Source organism: Botryllus schlosseri, chromosome 9 (assembly GCF_051294905.1).
Source record: "Botryllus schlosseri isolate E-star chromosome 9, Bs_hap1, whole genome shotgun sequence".
NCBI classification, from domain to species: domain Eukaryota; kingdom Metazoa; phylum Chordata; class Ascidiacea; order Stolidobranchia; family Styelidae; genus Botryllus; species Botryllus schlosseri.
Genome location: NC_137244.1, coordinates 22166414 through 22184658, shown reverse-complemented (window position 1 = coordinate 22184658; position 18245 = coordinate 22166414). Strand labels below are relative to the sequence as shown.

The window sequence follows — 18245 nt, the reverse complement described above, 5'->3', positions numbered from 1 at the left end:
ATGACATTATAAAGACTAAGACAAATAGGCTAACAAAAATATAACATGTTTTGAAGTACCGGTACTGGCACATTGTGTGAAAACGGCTCCACCTTTTACATGACATAGCAGAGATTCATGACTTTATCTCTGTATTGAAGCAAAAGGTTCCTAATTTAAGGTGGCCTGTGTGGCAAACAAATCCAGCAGTGGATGAAAACATATCTATGCTATGGCCCGAAAATGACATTACCAAGCCAACAGTTTCAACTCCTCCGCAGCGGAGTATGTGGTCACTATAGAAGTCGACAAATATCCCAAAATAGAACAGAGAATGCGGCGAATGAAATATATCAATCATGAAATCTAAGTCATCGAGGGCTGGTGTGCAGAGTCAGATATTCACTGTAACAAATACCATGTAGTACTGTATTACCTTTTAAGATGCGTATTCCATTCAGCATTCCTAGGAATTTTCAACGATCGCGTCCACTTTCTTCAAGCACAACAAGCTTCGCTCCACCCTTTGCTCAAATCTCACTAATGGCCACTGGCCAGACGACACTCGAACGATTTCGAAATAAATGGTATTCATCCGCTGACACATGACACCAATAATATTTACTGGCCACGTTATAATGTTTGATCTGGGTCGTTTTTTCCATACAGAAACATTTATCATTGCATATAGTCCCGTTTTTGATCTAATTTTGTATAAATTGATGTATATTCCATGTGTTGTTCACTACTTACTGTACTTGCCTAACTAGACGCTACTTGTGATGTCACAGTTGTGCGTTGGTTGTTTACTACGAATCTCAGAAAAAGCAGTCACCTAATGTAACCTAGGTCGCCTTGTCCGCCATTAACAAATGGTCAGCTGAGCATGCGGTGCTGATATTTCTAGTTTCCCCGAGCAATATTATACATCCTGAACTAATTTTCTAACTTATCAGCCTTATCCGTGACAACAAATGTAACCAGCGAGACTGGCCGTACAGCCATTGCCTTATAATATAATATGGCTACGGTGTACCACATTAGCTACGATGGTCAGTTATTTCTTGTACCCTACTAAGCTTAAATTGATATTAGGGCCAACAATTTCGGTATGACAGACCCCAGTCTCGCAAATGAGGTTCAATCAGGTCAAATCACCTCTAGAATGATATATCAGTAACATTCAGTTCTACGTATACATTGGCTGCAGCGATTTTGAAGCTAATCAATTTTGCCAATAGCCCGGTAAACTGCAGTAACGAGTAACTGTCAGTAATTTTGCGAAGAAATTCTGGTAACTTACTTTACAGCTATATTAAGGTAATATTGCATATCAAAATGTAAAATGACAAGCTACGCACAGTAATTGGCTGCGACCGGTAATTCGTGGTAAAATTTACAGAGATTTCCCAGTCAATCTACCAGATTTTTTACAGTGTAGATTCAATTCCGAATCAATTCATTAATTTTTATTTTATCGGAATCAAATCGGCTTTCCACATGATAGAGAATCTGCATTTTAAAAGGAAGAGATTTAGAGTTTGAACTGGGAGAGGTTTCGAGCCCCCAAACCCACTCCTGGCTATACGCCACTGTTAGTATAGTGATAACTCTGAGCTATAGCAAAGGCTGCAAGAACATCACGCAGGAGAACATCGGAATCACGTATGACACCTAACGACAACGAGTGTTTTCTAGTTGTCTGATAACTAAATTTTATTTAAATGCGCAACTATAGAACTAGAGCTATACTCAAAAACAGTAGTTAGTCGACCTGCGACTAAGTAGATTGGCTGTGTCTTCGAGTCTGTTTACGAAGAATGTGCATTACAGCTGCCGATTGCCCGGCCGGATTCCAGGCCATTGCTGGAAGCTGTGTGTTGGTGACTGAACGAAAATTGACGTACGCTGGATCTGAAGCCGCGTGTGCTGCACTTGGCGCTAGACTAGCGACCGTGCGGGACCAAGGCGTTCATCAATTGTACCAAAGAGCATTCAGTTCCGTCCAAGATAATTTGTGGATCGGTAAGCTTCGCGTCGATAGTATGTCCGTCTGTACTGCTACTGAACATGGTAATTACACAGGTCTCGAGGATAGAGACGAGGGAGGCACCTGGCAAAACTCTGACGGAACCGCTTTCGATCTTGGACAGCTCTGGGCGCCGGGAGCACCTGGTAATAAGATTATACATTACGACACAATCAAATTATTTTGACTTATTGCTATATACGCCCAATTTGTCTTATGCGACTGACTGTCGTTTGCTAGCACTGTTGGCTCACCCCAGTAGCATTAGCAATGACTTTCTCTTGCATTCGCCATGTGGATCGTTCTCATAGCTGATTTGTAACGTAGTACTACTACTTATTTGAGTACTCGAGCAGTCTTTCTCTACTTGCATTAATTATCCAAGTATTATACCACTCCTACTGAATGATAATTGAAGCAAGACTGCTTACTTTTCGATAGGTTGTATTTCCTAAGCTTGAAAGTAGTTTCAGGGTAGGCTTGCGTCACCTTTGCGAGTGAAAGTGTCGTGAATAGCACCCGTAGCCTATCACGGGAACAGGGAATATAGTCCAAAAATGCACCTAATCGCATTGCTACTAGTCATATTGTGTCAACCGCGATGGTACATCTTACAAGTTGAAATGGCCACCACCGATTGACGACGAAAATATGCGGATCCTCCACCAAATCCACCTTTTGAAACTATATATGCTCGATTACCTACTTCGGAGACCTCTCCCTTTCTACATCTGCTTGAGGTCGTTTTGGCATATTTTAGAAATCACTATAATCTACTACTTATAATTTTGTGGAATTTACGGTTATACGTCTGCTTAGGTGGCAATGCTGGCTACTTCGACCGCCTCTGATCATCTTTCCGCAGAGGCGGCATGGCATCGTATTTTCCACCGATTATACATAGGGAGCGTGGCTGTGTGCTTTCCCATTCGGGCGCTCTTCAATTACTTTTGTTCTTCCAGGAACCGGTAAGTGCGGAGCATTGGTACCAACCGCTGGCTGGGTGTTCGGAGCAGATGCATGTACGATGTTATGCAGAGCAGTGTGCGAAATTCGTAAGTACCATTTCGCCAACGATCGCCGAACCGCGCTTGAATGCACTTTTACCTTGCAGCTCGAGAGACTGGATTCGTGCAATTCAGCAGATCTTGGCCCAACGGTGCGCAGGGTAAGATTTACTTCCCGTCCGGCACCGACGCGGTACAAGTGGAGTTCCCGATCGATTTGGCCTCTCTTAACGTAAGCCATTTTTGTCTTCAAAACGATGAGCATGTGCTCTGAAGTGATGGTTTCGTTCTAGGTATGGTTCGGAAGCGCGACACCAGTTAACAAGAGGACGTATGTCATCCGGCAAAACGATATCGAGCGCGCCGGCGGTATGGGAGAAGCACAGTTCGTCTGCGACTTTGGAAAATCGAGGGCACCAGACTATAATGTTGTTGTCACACCATACGTCGAAGAAAGTGCCGGATCTTCCTCTTCTGGTGGTGGTGGTATGACCGGCGGTAGTATGACCGGCGGTAGTATGACCGGAGGTAGTATGACCGGTGGCGGTATGGGTAGTCATTCTGGATAGGAACCTCAGTCGCCATTTTTAAATTTACATATCCCCACGGACATTAAGCTGTTAGCATACATGTCAAACTCGAAGCGACATTGACTTGTTTATTTGTTAGATTTGTGTGCATTCCCTCGTGCGTTACGTCTTTACCAGTTTTCGATAGATGTCCCAGACGCTAGAGTTACTTCTCATTTTTATTCGTTTTTACCAAAAACGTATAGTGTAATAGTGACCTTTCTACTGTAATAAATTTCGAATGACATTTGAGTAGTGCTGGGAAGATGACAATAAAATAAAGGGACGCTATTGGTCATGTTCTGTGCTGGAGGCGAGCTGAGAAGCCATGCGATGGAAAGACATGAGTTGTGAAGGTTTAGTTCAGAGGTGACCAACCTGATACTGATTAATGCGACGGCCTACCAGTTACTACCGCCGTTTATCCGTGCTAAGTGGATTTCTTATTCAATTAGACCAGAGGTTCCCAACGTGGGCGATTTTGAGAAACATGGGGCGAAATACCAAAGGAGGTGAAAATGCTAGGTTAGAACGTCCAGCTAGATCAGGGGTGGGCAAACTTTTGATCTCGCGGGCCGCATTCAACATCTGATTCCTTCCGCGGGCCGCACTACATAAAATTTGGATTATAAACCAAAACGCAATATTGGTATTTGATTATATAGTGACGACATGGAGACAATATATGTGCTTTGATGATATCGTACACGCGTCAGAAACATAGTGGCGAGATTTCATAGGCTGGTCGACCTCAATAACCAATTTGTCAAAACTATAGATATGGAAGATGGTTTTCTCGATTCTTAAAACAGTATTGAAATTGAAATCTGTGAGCAGCGATCTGTTCATTGATTTACTACACTTTTGTTTCAGTTCCAAGACACACAATGCTTACAGCACCATAACCATGTTAGCTTCAAACACACTTCTATACTATGTGTAGATAAAATATATATACCCCAATTCTACGCATACAGAGAACGAATCTACCTAAGACACGCGCGAATCGTTTTTTATTAGCACATCACTGAAATAATTAAAACTGGAGTGGCCAATCTGAAATCACACTCGTGATCCGAATTATGTCAATCTCGTTTAGGATTTCTGTGATGTTTAGCAGTTGAAACATTTCAAACTGCGTGGGCCTTGAGATCGGGCTGTCGCGCCAAAAATTAAACATAAAAAAGTATACATAGCAAGTATTTACCTTAGAACAGTGGTTCTCAAACTTTTTGAGACATGCCCCCCTCTTATGATGGTGAAAAATTTCGCGCCCCCTTATTGTCATATCACAAAACGCAACCAGGATGTTAGCAAACATAACAGATAGTTTGATGGCATGGAAGGTTACGACTGTGGATGAGATATTTTTAAATATGAAATTCAAACTAAATTCAGAGCAAAAATTATGAATGGGATGTAAATCGCGTGGAGCGCAAAAATTTTTTTTAGTCGAGCCCTCCTTCAGATGATTTCACGCCGAGGGGGCGCGCGCCTCAGTTTGAGAACCACTGCCTTAGAATTATCATGGTGAAATATACCAAGAAAAAGTTTAATCAAGTCCCAGCAATAATTCGATTTTTAGTACGCATTATTTTATCAATATTTTTAAAAAGTTTCTTTAGACTCTTGCGGGCCGCACAGAACGGTGTTGCGGGCCGCATGCGGCCCGCGGGCCGTAGTTTGCCCGCCCCTGAGCTAGATGTATTTATAGAACACGACCAAAATGCATGTGAAGGTGGCTTACTCTGCGTATTACGCGAAAGTTGATTAAAAAAGGACCAGCCCGACGGCAAGTATATGGTCGTTGTAGCCGGTCGTTCTCGGAAAAATGACTTTTTTCGGTTTATCCGTCGTGATGAATCATTGGGGGAGGGGGGGGAGAACACATTCAAGTCGAGCTTGATAAGGGGACGATGAGTCGCAAAAGGTTGGGAACCATACTGACTTAGACATTCAGAGCAACTGGCAGCGTTTCCGCACCTTACCAAAAACAGAAAACTCCCACTCACCCGGACTCTGCCTATACCGGGACCTGTCGAAGTGATGACCTTTTTTTAGTCGTTTCGCACTGTTGTCCAAATGTCCAAGGGACCGCGCAGTTATTTGGTGAGTGCGCGCAGACTCGTGAAAAATTAGAGAAAACATTGGGTGCAGGGGTGCAGGTTACATATTAGACCAGTGATTCTCAACCGGGGGTCCGTGAAGCCTCTAAATTTGCAAAATGGTAGATAACCTGATATATATATTTTTTTAATGGGATAAATCACAAGGCAGTTTCGTTTCATAACTGCTAAAACTTCAGAACTCACATAAACAGAACGCGCGTCTGAGATGGAATAGTCTACTGTGCAAACTCGTTATAATTGCCTTATCACCAATAGTTCAACTGATACAAACATATTGCTGTTTAAAGATGTTTTGTTGGCGTTTGTTTGCCAACATCCATTTTCTCCTTTGATAAACCGCTAGACAAACTTCAATATCAGCTTCTAGATCAGGGGCGACCAACCCGTGGACCTCGAGAAGGTTTTGAGTGGCCCGCAAGGCAATTCTAGAAATTAGTTATAATATTAAAAAGTAAATTACCCAGGTAATTTATTGTGAACTTGCAAGGCCAGCCAAATTTTGATCAGCCTGGCCGTGAAATACGGGATGTTGAATATCAGTTCCGACGCATTGGCGTAGCCGGGGGCCAGCCACATTTTTTGTAGATCTTCTTATGTGACCACGAATAGCAGAATATTTCGTGGTAGATTTAGTTGGTGTGATATTTGCCTTAGCGCTTCGCGCGATTTATTGTCACTCGATTACTTGCTTTTAGTATATTGGTACCCACTCCTGAAAATTTAAAATACGCCTAATTTACAGAATTGAGTCTATAGCTATATTCACAATTGCGAGAGAACTCGCAGAAAGATCGTCGGCGCCGAAACCTGGGAACAAATTGATAAATGCATATTCGCCGAAATCTTCTATATTGATATGTCCAGGCCCCGAATAATCCAGTCCTTGCCAAATGAGCTCAGAAGTATACAGATGCGACCTTTCAAGACCCTCGAGTATATGCAAGTACCATTATTATTGACTGAATTCATTCATTCACTTTGAAACATTTTTGCGCTTCGCGTGGCTATGTCATTGATGTACACTGGATTATAATTGTTATCGATTTTAATGCGTTGTAATATAAGTCTTGTTTCGCTCTTATTGGAGAACTACTAGACGATCATCAATATTCAAGTGGCCCGTGCAATGGTTCGTAAATCTCATGCGGCTCTTCGACTGGAAAGGTTGACCGCCCCTGTTCTAGATAGTAATGATTAGGTGGAACGTTATGGTCACTAAAATATGTTTCTCAATTTTGGTGACGTTGCGATTGCGATCATACATCATACCCAAAGTGTCGTCAGAAGCGATACGTGTTATTACTACATTCGCCACCACCTATCTTTGTGGTAAGGCATTTTCGGCACTCCTGCAGATCGACGGCTCGGATTTTCAGGACACGACCGCGTATATCAAGAAATACAGCTGTAGAATTCACTTTGAAATACTAATAATGTCTTCCTAATTTCTACTTAAATAATATGATGGTATTTTCAAGAAAAGTCATTTTGTTGCTGTGTTTATCAGCAACCTATACAGTTAATATTAAGACAGACGACCGTTGCACGAAAATTGAGCTTAATTTGAACTAAAATTGTGGGGGGTCTGCGGGGGTGCGTGGCAGTCCAAAGGGGGCACGCGAAGACAAAAAGGTTGAGAACCACTGTATTCGACCTTTCAGTAATTTCGAGAAGATGACCATCTTATCTAAGTCTCCGTCGCATATGCGCCGGGTATGCTGGGTACGCCGTGCTTAACTAGCAATGTTTGGGTATGCGGCGTATCCCCAATTTCCTAGGTATGTGACGGCCTAAACAAGCTGGTGAATTAGGCTACATGAATTTGAGATAATTCAGAGCGCATTTCCGTTTACACGCTACTGCTCCGTGTGCAGATTAGTAACATAATGATCGAAATTGCGGAATTACTAGAAGCAACGCGAGATTAAAACACGTCGTTTTCTAAACGCGCTGGGATCTCGTCTCTCGGTTTGATGAAGTGCTTTCAATTACCGTGAAAAGGGCATTGCACACTGTGCAGGTGTGCACAGACATGAATGACATCTCCTTTGGTTTTTAATTCGTTGTGCGAGCTGGTATTGGTGACATCACATCACGATGTCATCTGATGTACAAATGAACTTGCATCGTTGTATCACCTAAGATAGTGACATGGTGTAATGGCGGAGCGTCCGGCCTCTCGATCGGTCGGTCGTGGGTTTGGTCCCCGGGTGAGACCATAATAGTTCCTGAGTTCCAGATTTATAGCACGACATCGGTTGGACTCGCATCTGAAACACATTTGCGGGGCAGCCAGGGAGCAGACCACTAGGCATTTCGCCATCACCCTTGCAGTGCATAAGTGAGATAAGATACTACATTATCTGCGATAAAAATTTCTATCGTACAATGGCTGTAATCTCAAAATAATTATTGAAATATATTGAAAGCATGTGCAATCGAATCAGTATCAGTTTATTAACAATTTCACCGGATCAATACACCACAAGAATGCGATGCAATGAAGAGATAGGAAGGTGTCGCAACGTCTTGAAGTAGTCTTTGAAATCAGAAATCCACCTGGGCATAGGCGATGAAAAAGAGGCATGTACTGTGCAGCGGATGAAAAGTAACAGAAGATAACGTAAAAGGAACAGTAATGAAAATCAAAGTGTCATTTTGTTATGTGACGTGACACACGAGGTCGATCTGTCAAATCATGGTCCGGTAATATTGAGGGCTGACTAGAGATGGCCACAGTCAGGTTCAGGAGCCTGAACCTGAGGAAGCTTTCATTGGTTTTCAGTGTAGCCGAACTGGATCCGGATTTTGAATTTGCTTTTACGGTCGGATATTAGCAGGATTTTCCGCGGAAATATGAAAAATTATCATGATTTTGGCAGGATTATTTTGGACTCTGAATTTCCATTTCCCAGCCAGAGCCGGATAGATTCGGACCCCGAAATTTAAAAATCCGACCATGCCTGGAGCTGACTATAGTATTTATTCAGTAGATACTGCTTGTATTTCGACTTGCATGTGGACATGTTCAACGACTGTTGGATAGCCGGCAAGATACTGTTCCACATTTGAGGCCCGACAAACTTGATAGAGCGATTGTGATACGATTAGCGTAACTCCAGCTCAGGAATATTGGAAATCTCTTGGGCTAGACAGCAGGAAGCATATACTTGAGCATATTACGTCCAAATCCAAGCCCGCATGCGATATGCTGGTTCATGTTTGGAAGTCGTACATTTAGATCGTTTGTAATGCATTAATGTAAATTCAAATCCGGTTTCCAAAGATATAGAATCCAAATCAGATAGGAATACCGCTGCGCATTTACATTTTATTGAGATCCGAATGCAAATGCCTGCTCAATTGCTCATTCGCTGATTACCCTGCAGGGATAGTAGCGACGCTCAAGTAAGCCGACCAGTATATCTATATTCATAGGCAACGAATAGCCTGAGGCTGAGTAACGCATAAGCAAGACGCTAAATATTTCCTCAGCTGATACTCTCAATCTGGCGTTAAATTGCCAATATATTCTTTACGCTATGTATAATGCCAAGCTCTGGAAGAATTGAGTTCATCTACACAGTGTTTTCATTCATAGCAGCGTATTACTTCACCAATGGCGTATTCGAGAAGTTCTGCTACGAGTGAGTAACTTGCTATCCGAATATCTAGACAGAGTTAGGTTGTTTGAACCGAAGAAGCAATATCTTTAGTAGAGGAGTTTGGACTCACAGGGGATATGAACCAGATCGTATTACGCACTTCTGAGAGTTGCATAAAGATTCAGATTTCGATTTGAATTATCATTGGGTGTTTAGGGTACTACTAACATATTATATTCAACTTTTACCGATTTAATGCAGGAATTAAGGGATGATACTATGTTTTAGTACACGCAACCTGAGTAACAGGACGCCTACTTATGTATAAATAATAAATATAAATCTGTCCGCAAGCGACCCCTATGGTCTGCATAATACGAAAGGCGGTCCGCACTCATATTCGACATTAATTCAAGCTGCGGCGTCCACTCCAAACTATTCACTCCCGATATTTGACGTTACCAGGCCAATGTATAAGGAAGATCGTTTCCTACTGCGTTTCATGAGACAACATGTCGACTCAAGACCTGTCACCAAACAGCAGCCTCGGGACGAGTTCTACTTTCCAATAGAGCCTTGGAAGGTAAAGCAACGTATGGCTTCCGACAGATTCGTCTGTCCGAATACTACAAAATTGGGTACGTACGTAAGCGCGTTGCGATAGATGGTACAATATCATGTTAAGGCCAGGGTACAGTCAAGTGTGGCGCAAAATTTCAAAACTTCACCAAATGTGACTATAGGAAGGACGGTTATCATTTCCAGAGGGTTCTAGGTGATGCTCGTCACTAAAGTACTCAGACCCGAATTGAGTACTTAAATAATAGTTACTATACTTATTTCTCGCCGTAGAAGCCGTGAAACATCGCCTGATTGTATCAAAGCATCCAGAAATGTAGCTCAATGCTACGCACATTAGTAGAAACGATATTTCTGAGAAGTGACCAACGCGCAGAATTGTCTCAAAGCGCAGTGAAATTGGTATGGTCGAAAAAATATCTCTAACATATTGTGCATAACTCGCAATATTTTGTGGTCGCATAAGCGGTACTTACGTGAACTTTCTAAATCATTCATACTGTAATGATAATGAGTATAATATTCAAATACTCGATTCGATGCGAAGCTCCGTTCGGAATCGAATCACGCGTAGGCATTTGAATTTGTCTAGTCCGAATTCGAGGGAAAAATTCACGTCTGGCCGGGGTTGATGGAGTGATAATGTAAATGCACGCGGCGTCGGTAGATATTTTGTCGGGAAATTTAACAGTGAAAGATCTAATACAGTCACCCAAAAACCTCGCTGAATATATAAAGAAAATCCTTTACCAAGACATTCGAACCACAACTGAATCAATTTACAATGGAAGATGATATGATCCAGCATACTATCACATATGAGGCGTTTCGTAACGGGAATTTGAGCTATGGATCTAATTAGAAATGGGAGTAGTGCTTAACTCATACCCACAAAAAATATCGATACATTCATATTCTCTTAATGGAATACTATACTTCTCTATAGCTCTTATTACGTTTTGGGTCTTTTTCTGACCACGCCTATAACCCTGTTAGCATGCATACCTGAGAGTCTCGTCGTCGTAGTAAGACTGAATTGGCACCCGGTTACATCCAGTTGATCGTCAATCGTGATGGCCAATGATAAGACCGTTTAGTAGAAAACTTTAGTGGGAAACTTATAACGCAGTCTGCGAAATACTGATTTGGCGTCTGTACACTTTGCAGTGTACAGGCGTGGGTCATGTCTTATCTAAAATAAATTTCCCTGGTGATTCGATCTCAAGTTTAGAGTCTCAGCCCGTACTTAAAATAATGAATTATGAACGAAGTGATACTCTGTCCGACTCGTTGAACACTCGCCTCGGCCCTAGTGTTAGAAATGACTGGATTTATCCGCCAAGTAGCCTACGTGAGCTAGTAGGAAATGACTGAAGACTTATATTGGTGGAATAATGTTCACTATTGTTCGATTGGAAGAGAGTTTATGTGTGACGTAAAGTTCCAGTATACCATTTTTAGATCCCATCAAAGTGGTTGTTGTCATCAAATCTGCGGCGGGCTATGGTGAGCGCCGGCACTCTGTGAGGAAAACCTGGGGTCGGATATCGCATCTGGAAAACATGGTCATCCACCAAGTTTTCATTGTCGGAATGACCTCAGCGAATACACAGAGTAAAATCGACGATGAAAATGCACGTTACGGTGACATATTGCAGTACATAGGTATAGATGATTACAGGTAAGATGTCTTTCGTTTTTCTGTAGCTAGGAAGTTTAGATAGGTCAAATTTCTATCATCCAAATGAGGCGCACGTAGTTGTGACCAGTGAATATGATAAAGTTTAGAGCAGTGGTTCTCAATCTTGGGGACGTGAAAGCTTCTGAGGGGACGCGCGAAGCCGCCTGACAGAAAAGAAGTTTCTTGAATGCGGAATGAGTTTAATTTGCGCAGAAACTTCCAAGTTTCAACAGTGGCAATAATTTGAATTATATTTGGATTTTAAATGTCATAATTGTGTTGGACCATCCACACACCCTGATGCGAATTTTTCTTACCATCATCAAAAGGGGGGTGTCGTAAAAAGTTTGAGAACCACAGGAGTAGAGGGACACATTCGAAGGGCGTCATTGCCTTCATTGCTTAATCTGTAGGCTGTTCTTGTAACATTTGCGTCACGTTCGACCGTAGGCAGATGCATAGCGTTACAATTAAAGAAACCACACCACATTCGGATGTAGGAAACCATTCATACGGAATAATAATTAGGACTTTCGTATGGCCATTGGTTATCTTCCCGGGTTATGGCTAAACTGCACAGTGCGCATGTTGTAGAGTTGTAAACGGACACTAATTCAATGATTACGTCTATATCTTTAATTTTTATGACCACTGTCTATATAGCTGTCAGTTTATTACTACGCTATTATGCAATCAATTTAGGCATGTTGCATACAAAGTTTTGGCTGGAATGCAATGGGCCAAGGAAAACATACCGCACGACTACTTCTACGCCACTTGCGACGATGACCTTGTGGTTAACTTGACCGATCTTCCCAAACGCCTCCGTATGCAAATGAAATTAGCCAAGTCTACCTCTCCAAAAACGTTTTCAAGATCACAACAGGAAATTATGTTCCAAGTACCGATCTTATGCGTGTATTCTTACATTGAATACGAACAACCGGAACGAGCCCTAGAAGGCCTGGATGCGAAGTATTACATGGACCCGAGGGAATATTCTATGGAGAGGCTGCCTCCGTTCTGCCTGGGTGGATTTTATATGATTCCGTCTGAGAGGGTAGCCAAACTCTACGATATTTCGAGGCATCAACAAGCCCTTCCTATGGATGACGTGTGGGTCACGGGAATTCTCAGACTTCTGCTGCCTGGAAATCAGAGGTCGGTTGATGCTATCGATGCCTCCGCCAGAGGGCGGAGATCAGGATACGTGCAGCATTTAAGGGGGGATCTTGATAGCAAAGTAGAAATTTCGGGCGCCGTGTTGGACCTTTGGGATCAAATTAACGGAAACTTGACTCGCAAAAAATATTGCTTACGAGATCAACTCCAATTGGATTGATCGTGGAACATTATTGTTGTGTTGTATTACCTTATACGTGACAAAAGTTACATTAAATTTATTGCTTTGTGCAGAGGGTTCGCAGTAGCGAATGTACATGGTAACATGGAGGCCACATGCTCTCAAATGACACTGAAAAGTAACGATATTAAAAACACTTAAAGACTACTGGTAATATAAGATTTGTTAGCTCCTTAGAAGTGCTATTGAAATAGTAATTATGAGTTCATATATAGAAAGTTTTAATATATTATTTCAAATAGTATAAACATAGGGATGTAGAAAAATAGAAAACCGCTAATTACTGGACAGTGGCAGTTATACGTCTCTTATGCAACTACTTCGACGAAGAGTATAAAAGTCTGAAAATAAATACGAAGTCGGGTAGAATGATTTCCAAATTTTTGAAAGTGGCTCGACGATGGAAGGAACATATTCGGTAATTACCCGAACGCCAACTTTCTGTCGGGCGACAATCGGGCAATCTGGCAAAGCCATGTTCTTTGCAATTATAAAATGACAAAAATTAGAAACTTTGCACACAGGGAAAAGTAGTACATATATTTGTGTTCAGCGCAAAAAACTCCAGCTTCGAACTTATGCAATTGCATTTGGTGGTTGCTTGTCATCAGTATTGTCGTGCGCGCGTTTGTGCCCAGTGCCCATGTGTTGTTGTTTACCATTTTCATTACTGACTCATGCACAAACACTTGACTTCTATTGCTTTTTAGCCACATTTATACTTTTTAGCTACATGGCGGGCATAAATTACATGCCAATGTAATATTTATGACATCTGCATGTTATGAAATATTTTGCATGCTGGATATTAAAAATAATAGAAAAAATAGACCGGACAACGGATAGAACAAAGAAATAAATCTGAAAATTTAGACTCTCATGTTAACTGCAGACTAAAAATATTAGACAATGTCACGATCAGATCAATTAATTTTAATGTTAATTGTGATTGCTAAACATTTGATTGTGATATATGATTTTATTTTTTAATTGGTTAGAATGATAGAGTCTGAGTTCTGTGAAATAATCTTAGAATTTGAGGTTGGAGTTGGACTATCATTACTGACTCATGCATAAGCACTTAATACAAGCACATATGATTTTATTGGTTAATTGGTTAGAATGACGGAGTCTGAGTTCTGCGAAATATTCTTAGAATTCGGGATTGGAGTCGGTGCGTTTAAAATACATGGAATTGGTGTTAAGGTGAGCCGACTGCAGCATAACCAAGTAGTTATTGAATTGTTGCATTCACCGAATGGAGAAATTAGCTTTGCCTTTATGCTCAAGAATTATTCTAAAATCAGCCATATTCCCTGAACTTCTGCAAATGATCGTCCCGAGAAACCAAATTATTTACGAAAACGTCGGAGAGGGATCGCTGTGGGTCACAACTTGATTCGCAAAAATGGAAGGTTTGTTTGTTTATTTCACAAACAACAAACGCTGGCGCTTAACCAACTGCGCCACTCGCTTCCCCAATAACGGAATGTTAAACAGGCCTGGAAAGGCGGTGGGCCGTGCTATAAGTGGTCACAATAAATAATATTGACATGGTATGGAATGATCGTAGATTTCGAAACACCATGGAGACTAAAAACAATTACCAATAATGATTCAACAATTTACTGTCGTTAACGATGCGTTACAAATGGCTACATAGGAGCCTCCTTATGACAAAACAACCACATAAAAACGCCTTGAAACCGCTATACCCGTACCAAACTTTATAAAGGCCTTAAACTATATAATTCAGGGCAGGCAACATACGGCCCGCTGGGTGGATCCGGTCCGCGACTGGATTTTACGCTGCCCGCAGAGAGTTTCTGCCCTGAAAGTGAAATTCTAATCTGAAAGCATTGACAAATTTTATGCGTCACAGAATGAGTACAAGTTTGCCAACCTCAGAAAGATGGTAATGGTCATGAAACTACTTGTTCCGTTCGGGTCTCTCTACATACATTTGCGTGCAAACATTTTCGGCCATAAACATTAACAAGACAAGGCTGCGTTCGAATATAAATATAACTGATGTTCACGGGCCGTTTACTAAGGATTTCTACACCAGACATACAGCCAGAGTTCAAAAAACTTTGATCGACCACTGATGTATGATTGACCTCAACAGCTATTGAAGTATGATACTTGACGTCAATAAATTCATTAAATATATACTGTTATTAGTCTCTAATGCTTTAAACTTGACGTTTATATTAAATACGATTTATTCCTTGTATAGGTGTATAAATACGAGATTTATCTATCGATTTTAACAGAAATAGGTCCTGTCCTATTCTTATGCATAAAACATTGTTTATGTCTAAAAAATTGTTAGACGTGATCTATTTCTGTCCTAAAGAAATAGAATACACTATAGGCTCGATGTTGACATAAATCTCCTGACTGGACATTTTCCGTTGAACGCGGTATCTAAACCACCTTGCCGAGTACGACATATTTCCTTCATACCATCGGCTGACAACTATATAAAGTTCGATCTCTGCGTGACTGCTGGAGCGTGAAGTTTTTGTGGAAATTTCAATAAATTGCAGCTCCATTACGGTGGCGTTCTGAAGAAAACGGCAGCGGCCAAATTTTTTTTTTCGATTTGCCCTTCAATGTGAGACCACATCATTTTTAGAATGCAGTGCCCCTAATTCGCGTGCGCATGGTAATTACGGTTCTGGTTTAAATCAGGCTGTATGAACGAGAGATGCGTGAACCGTGAATGTGGTTCATTATCGGACAATCATATGCATTTTATATAAACCGGAGATAGCATCGCGTCACCGGCACCGGTATAGTTCAGCTATTAGAGAGACAGACGGGAAAAGAGCACAGGGCGATAGTCAATCAATATGTTAGCGTTTTGCTTTGGATACTAGTTAGTGGTCTGCGACATGCTGCTGCTATTTCCGAGGCACTGGTGGGATACCGCAAACGAAGCGCAATCCGGAGTCTCTATCGACTTCGAAACATTCCCTCATCTCTAATCCCGTTTGCTGGCAGAAACCATCACTCCATTGATCAAGATGAAGATGCAACTATTATGGATGGTCCCGATTTGACTCAAGATGTTTCCTCGCTACTAGAACAGATCAGTAATAATGATTATGGCGACCCATCACTATCATATAAGTTATACGTTTTCAGCTCTCATTACCACATAGGTTGAACGTTTTCAGCTATCTGGATGATGATTCACAGCCCCCACATTATTAAAGTTTAAGCGTTATCCTTCATCACCTTGATTGTCATCGTCGTCATTCATCCCATTTTCCTTTGTTCGTGTTGTTGTTATTATGAGTAGAAAAAAATCATGATTTGAATTATTTAATCGATTGAAATCGATTTTAATCCAGGTCAAAATGGTTTTAACCAGAACCCTAATGGTAATATGGCATACCGGGATATTATCGCACAAATTGTGTGATGTACAGTACATACGAAAGCGAAATTCCAGCAAAACGTCGATTATACAGTTTTGACGTGAATCAAATAATGTGGCATCCGGATTCGTTTGAAAAAATCGCATGGTTTATTTACTCAGGGAAATATTTACCGTAGGATGCTCAGAAATCACGTCTTTCACGAAATTTGTGACAGTTTCCGTATCTTCCTTTCGTTCACAGCTCGAGGTATAGATAGATTAAGTAATGTAGACACCGCGTGGACGCGACTAATGTCTGTATGAGTTAATTGTTTTGTTACTCGTGGATGTGGTACACAAGTACAAGGAACTATTTGAGGCTTTGTTCACCAATTTACCAAACTCACCTCACGGCAGAATATTAGGTCGCATTCCGTCATCATCCGTAACTCAATTTGAGAATTCCAGACAACAGAAAAGCGCTTCATCAATTGAGTTCGTATGAGAAACGGTGGCGAGATACTACCAGAAGCGTAACGACTATACATACGTACTACGCTTTCGTCAGGCTTTTGCCTAGAAGAAATAAACGGCGCGGTCGCCGAGGTTCAAGGTATACACAGTCAAACAGATTATCGTGTATTTCGAGATGCTAATTTCAACACTATAGTTGAAGCGACAGAAGTGGAGCTGATGAAGGGGAAACCGAAACTGATTGCGGTTCTTATATTTGCGATATATGAACAGATTAGGTATGTGTTATATCACACATAGAAATGTAAACAATAGCACTTCGGAGTTGAGGCACAAAGGGTCGTATGTTCAGTAATGCATACAAGAATGTAAAATATAACAATGACGGAAATGTGCAAAGCATGATGGCAATTGTTTTAATGCAGGGCCGCCCAAGAAAGGGGCTGATTATTCCAGATCTGCTGTAACGTGTATGTTGTCGAGAGATATTCATGCACTTGAACTACAGCGTCATGGTTCGATAAGATCTGGGGTGTCGATTCCACAATCCCTCTATGCTCTTAGCCTCGATTTAGCACTACGGCATAGATTAAAACCAGGACTTTCAGGACTGTAGGCGTTTACGTGCGGTTTGACGCGAAAGCTCATAATGCATTGGATTCCAACCAGCAAAGTGATCCAGAGTTCAATAACCTCTTAACTTGCAAAGCCAATGAGTATCTATGATTCTCACCTGATTGCTATTCGACAGTTGACACGTTGATAATTTTCGAACCGTGACGCAAATTTGTTTTGATTTAATGTTGGCATTGATTCAGGAGTTCGCGTAGCCTGTTCGTACATAGCTCGTGGTTGACAAAAGACTTTTCCCACGCGTTTAAACATTTGATATATTCCCCGAGAAAGCGATACTGAACCTGAAAAAAAACGACGGGAAAAGCGAATTTAGCGTGCTCGCCTGATCATGCGTAGCCATTCCCTGACAGAATCTGACGAATTACGGAGATAAGGGGGCATATAGATGCCAAGTCTACGACACCCACAATCCCCGTAAGCTGAACTTTCGCGAGATTTCTTAAGATGCGGTGGCTTACATACATCATGCGGGAAAATAGCGCACGTAGTCGAGTACCTATCGCAATATTTACGAAGCAAGACTTCTTGATGCATGATTTTCGGCAGAGGAATGAAACTCGAAATTTGTATCACAAATGTTTGATTGAGCTATTTTTAAAATTGCAAATTTGAGTGTCCGGACTCGATACGAAAGCAAGTAACATTGTAAACAAGTGAAGAGATTCTCCTACGATAGCCCGGGGCTCAAGGTTACGATCAACACTTTACATTTGATACGTTCGATGTATCCCATAATTAGGAATACATATATGTCATTACCGGAGATGCGCTTTACGTTTACACGGTGTACGTCATTGCCGAACTTGGCACTGTGATTCTTAGCA

At 41.4% G+C, this 18245-nt stretch overlaps 2 protein-coding genes and 1 long non-coding RNA gene across 4 annotated transcripts in view; 2 read left to right on the top strand and 1 right to left on the bottom strand.

The window, feature by feature from the left end:
- LOC145446505 (uncharacterized) overlaps positions 1-3875 on the top strand; it is a 22492-nt gene extending 18617 nt beyond the window's left edge. Inside the window, exons 32-36 of the mRNA XM_080324822.1 lie at positions 1813-2004; positions 2065-2154; positions 2971-3063; positions 3123-3247; positions 3309-3875. Of these exons, the coding sequence (XP_080180948.1) occupies positions 1813-2004; positions 2065-2154; positions 2971-3063; positions 3123-3247; positions 3309-3584 (776 nt within the window). The 3' untranslated portion in view covers positions 3585-3875. The remainder of the gene's footprint in view (positions 1-1812; positions 2005-2064; positions 2155-2970; positions 3064-3122; positions 3248-3308) is intronic.
- LOC145446513 (uncharacterized) overlaps positions 1-18245 on the bottom strand; it is a 25195-nt gene that overhangs the window by 315 nt on the left and 6635 nt on the right. Inside the window, exons 1-2 of one of the 2 annotated variants that reach the window (XR_013917296.1) lie at positions 17519-17940; positions 416-16887 (exon numbers count right to left, since the gene is read on the bottom strand). This is a non-coding gene — a long non-coding RNA (uncharacterized LOC145446513). Of the gene's footprint in view, positions 1-415; positions 17941-18245 lie in introns of those variants that run through there. The other variant, XR_013917297.1, reaches the window with a different exon arrangement.
- On the top strand, positions 9221-12995 carry LOC145446512 (beta-1,3-galactosyltransferase 5-like). The gene is made up of 4 exons (XM_080324831.1): positions 9221-9360; positions 9784-9956; positions 11359-11578; positions 12281-12995. The coding sequence occupies exons 1-4, from the start codon at positions 9263-9265 to the stop codon at positions 12918-12920; spliced, it is 1131 nt and encodes a 376-aa protein (XP_080180957.1). The 5' UTR covers positions 9221-9262; the 3' UTR covers positions 12921-12995.